This window comes from Spea bombifrons, chromosome 3 (genome assembly GCF_027358695.1).
Source record: "Spea bombifrons isolate aSpeBom1 chromosome 3, aSpeBom1.2.pri, whole genome shotgun sequence".
NCBI classification, from domain to species: Eukaryota; Metazoa; Chordata; class Amphibia; order Anura; family Pelobatidae; genus Spea; species Spea bombifrons.
In genome coordinates, this window is record NC_071089.1 from 95,455,192 (window position 1) to 95,469,660 (window position 14,469).

General features: G+C 36.5%; 1 protein-coding gene across 1 annotated transcript in view; it reads right to left on the reverse strand.

Annotated features, from left to right (window-relative positions):
• Positions 1-9,457: 9,457 nt before the first annotated feature.
• Positions 9,458-14,469, reverse strand: part of NYAP2 (neuronal tyrosine-phosphorylated phosphoinositide-3-kinase adaptor 2) — a 75,010-nt gene continuing 69,998 nt past the window's right edge. Inside the window, exon 7 of the mRNA XM_053458913.1 lies at positions 9,458-10,108. Within this exon, the coding sequence (XP_053314888.1) occupies positions 9,881-10,108 (228 nt within the window). The 3' untranslated portion in view covers positions 9,458-9,880. The remainder of the gene's footprint in view (positions 10,109-14,469) is intronic.

A 14,469-nucleotide genomic window follows, 5' to 3' on the forward strand; every position in this document is an offset into this window, starting at 1 on the left:
GTTTCATATATTATTATTGTATACCTTCACATACAGGATTTGTATGTCTGATTCTGTTTATTTGATTTATACCTTCAGTGCTGAGATCACAAGTGAATTTCAATTGATCTATACATGCAAAGCTGGGTTTGTGTGTTGATCTATACCTGCAGCAGGGCCTATCGGCAGCAGGGTCTAATATTTATATATATATATATGGGCAGCAGGGGCTAGTAAATGGGTTTTAGATATTTGGACAGGGGCGCAATTTCAGTGCTTGCCGTAGGCGCTATTTTCAGTAGATATGCCTCTGGGAGCTTGGCTTTGGATTAATCCAACGGAGAAGATATGGAATGGGAAAAACTGGTTGCGATGTTGATATTTGTATGGACCATTTTTAAAAGTGTGCTATAATTGTTTTTTTAATAAATAACTCCCAAAAACTCTTTGGGCCGTCCATGGCTCACAGCGCCCTGTGTACAAAATTCAACTTACAGTCAACTGCAAAAACACATCTAAATACACCACGATGGCTCAGAATGCCTTTAGTTGTTTAAGGAATGCACTTTTGGTGAATAAAATAAGCCCTACAGATAGCTGGTTTCCCTCTTTTAACCCGCATGCTTTTAGAATGATAGGATATGGATGATTTCATTAAAGGTCAAGTCATTTACTTATTAATACACTCATTTCCTAAATGCCTTCATGTCATACACTTAAAAAAGCATTCCACTCACAAATTAGGTTGAAGTCAGTTCCATTCAGAATAAAACAACAGCATTTCTTATTTACCGCTGCACTGAAACAATTCGAAAAATGCATTTATTTTTCTTAGTTGCCTGGCTGCCTCATCTTATATTCTAAACACAATTCTCATATTTAAGGTGATATAGAACAAACTAATGAATAAAAATTATATAGTCTTATATTAAAATGATACATCCCATGTGCAGCCAAGTGATGTTGAGGAGATCCATACATTGAATTTCCTTTGGTCATGTGAAATAATATAAATAAAAGAGAAACTTCTCAGTGAAATAGCAATTAAATAGTGCATATGGAATGAAAATGTGTACGTTTAAAAAATACATAGTACCATACCCCAAGAATCTGTAATGGACAAAATTTAGTGAATGCAGAGACTTCTGCAGGCTGCAAAGAAGTATTATGCATGCAATAAATAAAAACAGAACATATAAGGATTTCATAAGTGCCGCAAGCAAAAGTCCATAAAAAGGTATGATGCTCCATTTCATCGAGTATCCAAAAATGAGGAAAAAGAAACACGTTCATTTAGTCCCATTGGTGTGAGGGTGTTGAGAGTCTTGATCCAAAAGGTCTCGCGTTGAAGCAATAGCTTAGCCCTGTCACCTCCTCTTCTCAAGGGGGGACCATATCAATGGCTACAAAGCGTAAAGAGCTCAAGTGATGTTTTTTGCTCAAAAAATGTTTAGCCACTGGCTTATCATTTGTTCCATCTCGGAACGCTGTATTGATAGCTGATCGGTGTCCCCGAATTCTGTCCCGTAGTGACAAGTCCGTTTTTCCAATATAGCAGAGGCCACACGGGCATGTGATTTTATATACAACAAACTCTGATTTACAAGTGATATGATGATAAATGTCAAACTGCTTATTTGTATGTGGATGTTGAAATGATTTCGTTTGAGTCATGTGGCCGCAGGTAACGCAACCACTGCATTTATAGCACCCTTTTCGAGCCGGAAGTTTAGCCAACCAATTAGTGTCATAACAGTGAATAGGATCAGAGGAAACTACCATGTCTCTAATGCTTTTGCCTTTCGAATAGCTCATCTTTGGTTGCTTTTTAAATGATAAAGGTTTGTTACCAGATTCCAGTTGGTTTTGATGCCATCTGAGATATCCTTTGAAGCCATGGTATATCGCATATTGTACGTCAATCTATCAGAGTTTTTTTGTCCGATAATATGAGTAGAAATATTATCCTGGCCCATCGTCTTTCTAGCTCTAGTTAAACATTTTCTTAGTAAATTCTGCTCATATCCACGATGTAGGAATTTGCTCTCCATCTCACTTAATTGTTGTTCCGTGTTGTCAATATTAGAATTATTTCGCAATACCCGCAGGAATTGTGCATAGGGGATGGCCTTAAACACATGTGGAGGATGACAGCTTTGTCTGTGGAGTAATGTATTTCGATCAGTAGGTTTTTTAAATAATGAAAAATGTAGTTGACGTTCAGAGATGGAGATCCTCAAATCAAGAAAATTAATAAAATCCATATTGCATTCTGATGTCATCAGAATAGGCGTGGGGAGTGAATTAATTTGGTCAACGGTCTCCAGAAATGACTGTTTGGTGCCCTTCCAAATTATGAGGCAGTCATCGATGTAGTGTTTGTACAACAAGGCTTGATCACCCAAGATGTCCATCAAGTAGTCTTCTTCAAAACGATGCATATATGCATTGGCATAAGAGGGTGCCATAGATGCCCCCATAGCTGTTCCAGTGCGCTGTACGTAGAATTTATGTTCAAATTTAAAGTAGTTCAAAGAAAGAGTAAGGTGTAAAAGTTCCAACAAAAACTCAACTGGCGGACCCTTGTACAGTGGATTATTGGTGATAAATTAATTGACAGCTTGCATGCCCAGGTCATGGGGAATCACTGTGTATAAACTGGTAACGTCCATCGTCGCCAGTTGAATTTCACCTTCTGGTAGAGATGTATTTTTAAGTATTTGTATTAATGCTTGGCTATCACGCAAGTGACTCCTGGTGTTTTGGATCGCATCTTGTAGATTACCATCTACAAGATGCGATCCAAAACACTGAGAAGTTTCTCTTTTATTTATATTATTTCACATGACCAAAGGAAATTCAATGTATTGAACGGAACGGTTATAGGTTCCGCGTGTTGCATGGGGATGTTTTACTAGGTACACACCATGTTTAACTGGGGATATGCACATGCTGTTCTGGTGATTCCAGTCTTCATTCCCACATGATGATCGTTTGAGAGGTGGGGTGAGCCACTCCTGTTGTTTATCACATTAATCACTGCACTGCATAAATTGTTTCACTTTGCCACACAGCACTTGCCTTGAGAAAGGACCGGAGGTGGTCCGAAACGTTGGCTGTGCTGGTTGAAATAAAATTGTGCTTAATGCACTTTACTGCAAAGACCCATGAGTGCCCATTTTTTCTTTGGTTTCATATATCTGGCTATTTTTGGAGCACCTGGGCAAATAAAAGCCTGTGTATATTAATAAATTCTCTGAGTGTGCAGCCGCTCCCTTTGGTTTGTATATATATATATATATGTGTGTGTATATATGTCACAGAAATGAAATCTCTTATTTAGCTGCAGTTTTCATTTTTATTTTGTAATATCAAGTAAAATAGTGAAATAACAGTGTATGGACCCTATCAGGAAATGACCAGTAGATGGCAGTATTGATTTACTTTTTAAACCTGTTTTTTTTTTTTTACCATTCTCATGGAATGTTAATTTTTACTCTAATGAATGCAATATTCAACCTGTAGCAGTATCTGTCAAAACAAAGGGAAACTGTCACAGCTTTTAGCAGAAGTAAATTTGTTTAGTGAATCTACCTTTAGCTTGTGATTTTGTTTGTGAATCAGTCTAATTGTTTTGGAAATATTTAGTTCACCTTATGAAAGCTAAAGGTTGCAGCAGCCTGTGGTAAGGCCAGTGTTATCAACTTTCTGTACTGAAATTGTCTCACTGCTTCTTTGCGTCGTTAGAAAAGCTGCCTCAACCAATCAACAGTCAGCAACTGAAAAGCTGAGCAGGCATGAAACAAATGGGGTGGAATAACAATGCTTAAAAGGAAGTTAAGATACTGTAACGGGTTCACCAAGGAGCTGTAGTAACTCCCAGAGATCACCCACATGTATCCTCCTGTTCTCCCCGGAATCACTTCCAGCACCAGCCAGCATGCGCACCTTGGAACCCTGCTATGTGTACCCTATAAGTAGACACAACTACCTTCAATTAATTCCCTGGCAGCAATCCTATTGATGGGATTAATTAACCAATGGAGTTCCTACCTGTGCTGTTTGACAGCCAGGCTGGAGCCATCTCTGAGTACCTTTGGGCCCTGTATGACAGGTCATTCTGTCACAGATACTGTCACATTATGTTAAATTCACTGTGATGTTCTGAAATGTTCTTTGGATAGAACAGATTTACATATGGATCCTAGGTTTCTGACTCAGGCCTTGTAGTAGTTTGTAGATTAATTGCAGTATCATAACACACATGGGACTATACATAATGAAAGGCCCAATCCATTGATATTCCACTGCAACAAGGGCTTGTGTGGCCCTATATAATGCATAATTAGTGCTGTGAGTTTTCATAAATGTCACCTCACTGATGAAACTATATATTATACATCAGCTTGTTGCTAAATAATCTTGACAGAGGTGGTTCTTCCTAATGTATAGTGAAGAAAATAAGCCAAAATGGCACCACTCCCACAGACTCAGGTGCCAGGTAATCAGGCTTACCCTTTTAATCTTTAATATTGAAATTATCTTTCCATCTTTATTACCTGCCTATATTTGTTCAAAGGCCGGTACCAATGAATCATGACTTGGTTAGCTAAAATTGTTTGTGCATGTGTTATCACTGGCATTTTTACCAGCAGCCATTCCAAATCATTTATAAACTATTTGACCCAATGTATGTGTACAACTGGCCATCACACCTGTACGACCTTGTTGGACATTCCATTCCAAATCATGGGCATTAATATGTAGTTGCCCTCCCCATTTTTTGGATAAACAGCCTCCACGCTTCAGGGAAGGCTTTCCTCAAGATTTTGGAGTGTGTCTGTGGGAATTTGTGCCCATTTAGCCAAACAAGCTCTTGTGAGGTCAGGCCCTGATGTTGGATGAGAAGCCTGGCCCGCAAGTGGTTCATCTCAATAGTGCTTAGTGGGGTTATGGTCAGGGATCTTTACAGGCTACTAACGTTCTTTCTCAACAAACTTGTCAAACCATGTCTTTATGAACCTTGGCTTGGTCATGCTGGAACAGGAAGGGCCTTCCCCAAACTGTTGCCACTAAGTAGGAGACATACAATTGTGTAAAATGTCTTTGTATGTTGTATCATCAACTTTACCCTTCACTGGAACTAAGGGGCCCAAACCCTGAACAACACCATTATTCCTCCCCCAACAAACATTACAGTAGGCACTATTATTCCAGTAGGTAGCTTTCTTCTGGCATCCACCAAACCCAGACTGATCCATCAGAATTCCAGATAGTAAAACTTGATTCATCACTTCAGAGAACATGTTTACACTGCTCCAGACCTCTTACACTCCAGCCACGCTTGGCATTGCACATCTTCAGCTTGTGTGCATCTGCTCGGCCATGGAAACCCATTTCATGAAGCTCCCAATGCACAGAGCTTGTGCTGATGTTGCTTCCAGAGGCAGTTTGGAACTCTGTAGCGAGTAACGCTACAGAGGACAGACAATTTTTACACAGTACATGCTTCAGCACCCAGTGACCCAACTCTGTGAGCGTGTGGTCTATCGCTTCATGGCTAAGCTGTTGTTACTTCTAGATGCTTTCACAGTAATAGCACTTACAGTGGACCAGGTCAGAAATGTCACAAACTAACTTGTGCCAAAGGTGACATCGTGATGTCCCTCTATCGATTATATATACCTGCTAGCAAAAGGTGTCCACATACTTTTTGGTGAGCGCTATACAAAATCATAATTGAGGCATTAATTGAAGTGATGTCATTTTGGATGGACATGTCCACATTGGTAGAATGTTTTAACTCTTTATTTAGGAACAAGGAACATATCATATGTCCACACATCAGCAAAAAAATGTATTAACAATCAAACTTTAATTATTTTAAACTATTGCTTTTATTTCCACTGGAACACAAATAAATACACACATAATTATTATAAAATTGTTTCAATGCATTAAACAAATGAAATAAAATTTTGAAACAATGTTATATTACTACTGTAGTATCAAAGTACATCTAAGTAAATGGTACTTAAAAAAGCAAGTACAAAAAGAACAGAATATTTAAATTTTTGTGTTTACTATGTATGTAAAATTGATTCTTGGCTGGTTAACTCTTTGAGCGCCTGTAAAATACCCATGTTAGTTGTGTCGGGCATTCTCTCCGGCTCTCAAAGGGTCAATTCACTTTCCAGCTTACATGTGAATCTCTGGAGAACCTGAAACGTTTTATGAAATGCGGAAAAAAAAAACCTATCGACATTCAGTTTTAAGATCAGTAAACAAATGACACTGAACATACGTAATGTTTCTTCTTAAAAACCCTGTTATTTAAAAATGTTGTGCCATAATACACTAAAAAAAACATTATTTTTATTGTAGCTCACATTGTATAATAGCCAATTAAGTAACATACATTGCTAATAATACACGTGTATAAATATAGCTACTAGGCTCTATATAGATATATTTATACAAACAACATTTTAGTGCAAGGATAACGAGACCAGGGGTTGTGAATTCACTGCGCGTTGTTATAATCACAGCACACTCACATAGATTGCTACTCTAGAGAATGTTACCATTAGCATTTTACGTGCCTACCAAATAACTCAGTGAATGCGGAAATACATGTGAAGGTGGCGCAGCAGAAGGGGCAGAAATGTTCCTGAATTCTAGCTCATATCTGCATGTTCAGCAAAAAAAAAGATTAATGTCATTCATTTACGATACAATTGAATGGCATTCATTAACCATGATGTTCATTCATTAACCCAAGGGTCCCCAACAGGTAGCCCATTGCTTTCCATCAAGTTAGCTTGTGTTACTCTGCCACACACTGGGGAAAGTGGTGCACTCCATGTCTGGAGGAGACTACTTTTACTGAGAAGGGTGGTAGATAAGTGGAACAACCTCGCATAAGAAGAGTTATATAATGATTTTTTTCTGAGGAATTTAATTTTAGCAGGTGGCTATTTTTAGACATAACATAAAGCCAACAAATAGGGTCATCGACATCAGCCATGTGCACTTTTTAACACTTAGCACTTAAGTAAGGTATGGTATGCAAGCATTTACATTACAATGGATTATGGTGCTTCATAGAAAAAAAAAAACACATTTTTTTCTTAACAGTATTCATCGTATTTGGCTTATCCCATTTAATAGTGAGCTAGTGAATATTTCACTCCTAGTGACAGTGTCCAAACTCACACTTCCAGTATCCTATACACTACCTTTAATCCTATCATGGGTTAACTTTATACTTGGGCAATTTAGTATGATAACACAACAAGACCTGGAAGTGATGAGTGGTCCCTGCTGGCCCTTATAGTAATTGTTGGTTCTCGTTGCCTGCGGATTTCTGCTTCTCTCCACACATTCAAACTGTTTTCAACTTGTAGATATCGAAATGTTTAGCAAATCACTAACTACAAACCTCTTACGTCAGATTGCAAAGTACTCTAGAGTATGTGAGTACTGAGTATTGTGTGTAAGAACACAACAGAACATAATAACTATATATATATATATATATATATATATATATATATATATATATATATACTGTATAACACAATGGATATGTTTGGTAATTAACATTCTGTAAAATGCTAGCCCTAGAATCTGAATTCATTTAGTCAAATCAGTATGCGTTTCACAATAAGTATTAATTAAAAAGCATATGGGATCTGCAACACAAGGCCGCAACTAGAGGGTGCCTGTTGTGTAGGTTCATTCACATATATCTATAAGGGCTAGACAAATCCATGTAGAATTCAAAAGCCATTTGGAGCCAGTTGGATTTTTTTAAAATAAATCAATCATTAAGAACTGGAGTAGTAAAGGACAAAACCTCCCAATCACACTGGACTTTCCATAAGGCACACTAAGCAGTTACCTAGAGCACCAGTGCTTAAATGCCCCCAATGTCCATACATAAAATATTTATTTTTGGATGGGGGTGAACAACGACTACCAGTAGCTTTGGCCAGGGGTATCTTATTATGCCAATGCATCAGGGGCTTCCATTGTGAAATAGCAGCTGCGGCTCGTGCTCTCGTTCCATACCATTGAGCAGAGCATTTTTGGGGCTGCTATGCCTGGTTGTTTGGACGATAAACTCATACTGGCATGTAAAGACATGGCACCCTGAGTCTCTGTGTATATAGGAGATGATGAAAGATCTAGACCTTTGAAAGCAACAATCTTCTTGCTGGTTTATTAGACCAAGATAAGAGGGTTAGAGGAGAAAACTAGGGGTTGGAAATCATATGAACTGTATCTCGGATACACTTATAACTAACATAACATTAAATATGGTGTTCTACCTATTCAGTGGTTTTATCTATAGTGGACTATTTCACTACTATTTGAGGACCTGGGACTCTTGATGGATTAACATAAATCCTACTAAAAACGAGATCATGCGTATTGTAAAGTCGTATGGTGCTTACATTGCAACTATATGGTTTCTTTATTGTTCACGTTGTCAAGGCCGCAACCCTCGATGATGCAGGAAGAGGAACGGGGAAATTATTTTATTAGCAAAACCGTGACAGAAGGGCAGAACACGTTATTGCCATTTGGAAAGATAAAACTGTTGGGTACTTTCGGATTTTGCTTTTGAAGAATAAGGGGTTATGTATAAATGTAACAAAATGGTTTCTTGAGCAAAGTTTGTAAGTTGCTTTATCACCATAGCAACCAATGAAGTGTTCATGCTGATTCTGATTGGTTTCCAGGGAGATAAAAGCGCACATCATTTTTGTATATAGAGCTAGGTGTACAAACTGATTGTAGTAAGTGAACATTGATATCTCTTAATTAAGGGGCTCATTTAGAAAAGAAATCTATACCTACATTTTTAGAGGTCAGTCAACATCACCTTTAAGCACCATTATAATGTTAAGGACATATTGTATAAATTACACTTTATTAAACACAACCTCATATAGCTTAATGCACATGCTAATATTTTCATAAGGGGCATGGATGAAGAAGACTACGACAGTGTCAATAATGCCAAAACAAGATGCGACTGGAGCAATGGGAACATTGGAGAGCAACCAAAAGGAGGTGTGATGGGCTAATGTAATTTTATGGGGGTTTTATATGTTTCTGTAATATGTGTACTGTGGACAATTGGAAAATATACATTGACTTTTGTTTATTACGAGTTACTTATTGTATAACTTCCACTTTGGTCACAGTGAACCATGGTCTCCTGATCAGCTGAATAACATATGGAACAGTCACTCGTCTTAAGGAACATTATTAAGTGAATATTAATCCCCGGGGAACAGTAACAAGACTGGGTACCTATCATATAAGCATTACAGTATTTAGGTAGTATGCTATACCACTAACAAGGAAATATAAAATGCAACATGGAGGTTTTAAGCATTCTTCCTACCTGCTTCCAGATTCTCATTTAGTACACAATATATATATATATATATTCATAATTAATATATTTTCTTCTTTCCTAATATAAATGTCTCAACTAATGCAAAAATGCATGTCTCAGTAAAACTTTCAAAGCATACCAAGATATAACCAAAAAATAATCACAGAAAATAGTTATTAAAACAACATTACAATTATTACATTACACAAAATATCAAAATTATTCATAAATTTTAATTAGATTGTATTCATTTTTAGCATAAAGAAATTTTTTTATTTACATTAAATATTATTTTTCGGTATACATTTGCAAAAAAAAAAAAAAAAAGGTAAATATTTGAGATTTGAAGTAGGTAGGTCTGTCTTCTTTGATTTGCTAAAGGTGATCAAAAGCAACCATGTTTTTACCAACGGTCAATTTCATTGGGGTTGCTACCTGCACATTTCAAACCTTAGTACCATGTGGAGAATTCTTCAGACAAGGCCTGTGTCATATAGCTGTATCCCAGAACACAGTTTGTTGTTTGGAATATGGAGGAGGACTGTATTTTTTGGAGCCGTTGGTCTTTTTCCAGCTTGGAAGGATGGGCATGCTTTCTTGTTTACACAGTCCCTTTTCGTTTTTTTGTCTTGCTTTAATCTCTCTACACAAAGAACGTTTTTTCTCAATTGTCTCCATCATTGTGTGGTCTCCATATAGCCACTGCATAGATGACATCTGTCAAACAGAGTTACATGAAAACATTTAAAACAATATGGCTAAATAGAAAGTTATAATAATTTTGTGCATATTTTGCACTTATTTGTTCAGTTAATAAGTTAAGGGGGAGCCAACAGAGAGAAAAATATATATATATATATATATATATATATATATATATATCGAAACTACTGTGGAAATGGGGTGAAACTGCCAACATTAAAGATGAAGCCTTGGGTAAAACATTTATTTTATTCAAATTGTTTTAAATCAGTGTAATTGGTTTTGTTTTAAATCAGTTTAAAGATTCAGTTCAGTGTAGTACAACTAGAGTTATCTAATCAACTTACCAGACTCTTTGAAAAGCTCTCTTACCCAATTAGCAACAATTATCAGCTTAACAATAGGCATAACTGGATGCTTCTAAGGTATACATGTAATATATATATATATATATATATATATATATATATATATATATATATATATATATATATATATATATATAATTTCTTATTATTTTTTCCATAAAAACATGTATTCCATAAACACCAAGTCACTAAACTGTAATGTTTGGGCTTTAGAAAGAGGGATAAATTTGCTTTAGAACATAATTATATTATGTATTATATATATATCGTAACATCGTTCTAACATCGTAAACTAAATTGCTTTTATGATTTAATGAACACGTAATAAGAACATTGGTTTATTAGCAGATAAATTATACCAAATGTAATCCAGTTATCCTATCCAGTGAAAATCATTTTATTACTGTATTATTTGATATATAATTATTTGATTATTTGATATAGAATAAGATTATACTTCTAGTGTCTAAATTAATTGCATTCATGACTACTTAGGTCTCTTTTTCAGGCACATTATAATGAGGTCTAAGTAGTCTTAATGGCTTGCAATCTAATGTTATTCAGCCAATAAAAATAAAAAAATATATGTAATGATCCATCTAAACAATACTTCTTATTTTTCAGAATACCAGGAGGTTACAATTGAGTTCATAATTTCAATTCCCTGACATTTGTATGCATTTTAAAGTCCAGAGTCAGAAAGCTTCTCCTGCTAGAAGGGTTAAGCTGGCCCTGTAAAGTGCATAGCACAATAAATTAAATTTCCTTTATGAAAAATCCTCCCTTAACGCTTGTATAAACTGGGGTTGGCACATTTACACGCACAGGGAAGTGGATTCTCACCTAGCTTGCAAACTCTTGGTTTCTTTCTGACTGTTTTGAGGGTTCATCGTCTAAACTGGGAGTTTGTAGTCAGTCAAAACATTTCTGAAACATTTATGAAAGGCCAACACAGTGGATTTGGTTGGATTGGCCATGCATAATGCAGATATTATTGAATGTCATCTCATTAACCTTGGCCAAATCTTGAAACTCACAGGCGTAGACCCTTCACAATGCAAACTAAAAGTGGTGATTTAAAAATATTTAATTTCACCAATACTAACCTAAAGGTATAGTGCAAATTTGGTGAAAATTATACAATTAGCTGAATTAGATTGCATTAGATTGCAAGCTTTCAAGGCGATTTAGGTGCCACATATACATTTGGGGCTGGACTTGCTCATGTACCGGTATTTATACCATAATACCAAGAAATTATGAACTAAGATTAGCACAGGGATGTCAGGCGGAAATGCAGATTTATGATTGCTTTAGTGTGTCCGTGTGAGATGTAGCATTTGATACAAGCAGTCTCTTATGCTGTTATAAACTCTCCCAAACTATGTGATAGCATTAAATTGTGTGTTGATAATGTGATATAAACGCACTCTTTAAACCTGTACTATGGGTGTCAAAGCTTTGCTATGACTGAGCATATGTGCTGGAACACCGTACACAATCTGCAGAAGGCAGAGTTGATTTTATGGTGTAGGCCTGCTTGGGATAGTGTCATCATGCCTCTTGCATATACACGTTTCACACCTCTTTTGAAGACATGAAGGAGTCCCATTTATTGTTGGTCTACGTGGGGCATCCTTTACTACCATCTGTTTCGGGGTTGCTTTCTTTAAAACATTGTTTTTAAAGATGCTCTTCCATTTGTAGTGTATGGTTTTTCTGAGCCTCAAATTGTGGGTTATAGGTGACAACTAGTGGAAACTAGTCATTCCTCTGTGGTTCTTAGTACTTCATGACTTCTTGTCTCCTAATGTTTGTTGCTCTTTGTATTTGATCTGCCATTTTTGCATTATACTTTGCCCAATTAAATCTGACATCCCATCTCCAGATATTCAACACTACAGTTTTTGTTTATAATTTATTACACAGGACCAGGTATTCTGTATTTCGACAGAAGAATTAGCCAAGTGATGCTTGGAAGTTTCAAATAAGTTGGTTAACCTACCAAATTGGCACCTGATCTAATAGTTGTTAACAAACTGTAAGGTATGATGTGCCAGTGTGTTCAAGTACTAGTTACTGTCACCAGTTTCAAAGGCGAGGGGGTTACATATTAATCAACACAGCTGCGAAAATCTTCCATACCTGGCAACATAATGTGTAATACAATATCTAGCGTACCTAATCTAGTGGCTTCAAAAATGCATATGTTAACAACGTGGAGATCTACATTCAGCTCTCCGTATGTGCACCTTAGAAGTCTGTCGCACAGAGAGACTAAAGAGTCTTTGATGTTGTTCCTTCCTGAGAGACTATTACCAATAAATGGGAAGCAAGCAAGGAATTTTGGTTTATTCTTTCATATCTTTCAAAAGATAATAAAATGGTGTGTCTGGTACTGTTATCATATAAGCAGCTTTTAAAGAGCCCCTTTTATCATAATGTTAAAATATTTAAACAGCCCAGTCAGTTCCTAACCTAATTAACAATTATTTAGCAATTATTTAATAATTATTTAAGGGATATCTAATTTGTATTTATAGTTACCGTATATATTCTGGCAAATAAGACGACTGGGCGGATAAGACGACCCCCAACTTTTCCAGTTCAAATATAGAGTTTGGGCTATACTCGCCGTATAAGACTACCCCTCTACCCAGCGTACAACAACCAGCCAATCACGGCAAGCGATGTACCTTACCGGTGTTTGGCTGGTTGTTAAACAGACATATACATACATACACTGCCCTTACACACACACACACACACACACATATATCTACACATACTAACATACCCTGTCCATACTGCCCACACTGCCCTGATCACACAACCCAGGTCATATTAATGTCTATGTATTTAGAATGTTTTCAAAAAGTCCTGGTTGTAATGGTCAGGTGTCCCGATACTTTTGTCCATATAGCGCTTGCTATACAGGAAAGAGTTATTTAGATTTGCGTGCAGTCCTCCCCCTTTCTGTAATTCTCTTGAAAATGTTTGTTATCTGCAATTGTCAGTGCTTAATAGTTCCATACATGGATTGATGTCAGAAACTCTATTCAATATGTTGTGCTTCTTCTGAATGCAATATATATCACCTGGTCATTTATGTCATCACATTATATGTTTTACAACAGCAATCTGAACACCTCTCAAGTTCCAATTCAGTTTCTTCAATCTGATAAATCACTGTGTCACTCAGGCCAAAATCTCACATTTTATCTTGGTTTTTTTGGGCTTGAAAACTCACCAAGCAATAAAGAAGCTGTCACAGAGACAAGACAGTGTCTGGAAGAGATATGTGATTTTTGACAATCTTCTCTAGAAGCGAAATGAATCTCATAGCTGACGCCAATTCGTAGAATGTTGGGCAGTTTTATCAATAACAAAAAATCATTAAAAAGTGAAAACCTTTATTAGTATATATATATATATATATATATATAATGTATTAATTGGCATTATAAGGTGTCTCTCTGCATAATCTATTACTTGATTTATTTATTTTTAACGCATGAAAAGCTGAAATAGGAAAGTGCTACAGAGCAGCAGTCTCATGTTTTCCCTTCCTCTTTCGCAATCTGTTTTCTGGATCCTATATGTTCTTTGGGTGGTCTCATAACAAACGCTGAGGACACACTAAGAACCTGAAGATAAAGCAGTCTGTCTCTCGGATTCTTTATTCTCATGTGACTTTTACATGGAGAGTACATTCCCTTTCTTACAATATTCATTTCTAGTATTAAAATGTATGCAGTTAATAGATGCAATTAATAACCGAATATTACTTATACATGGTGGAGGGCTGGCTCAGTTCCTGAGCTGACATATACAACTGAACGAGCCTGATTATTTGTTGACACAGGACTTTATCAGGAATTGCATCTAATAGAAAGTAGATGCAGGTTCTCCTGACTAGCTGGCAATCCCCTGGCACATTAAGTCACATACCAAGCAAAGATCTTACCTTTTTGACCCTCGGGGCACTAAACAAGTTCATGTGTCTGA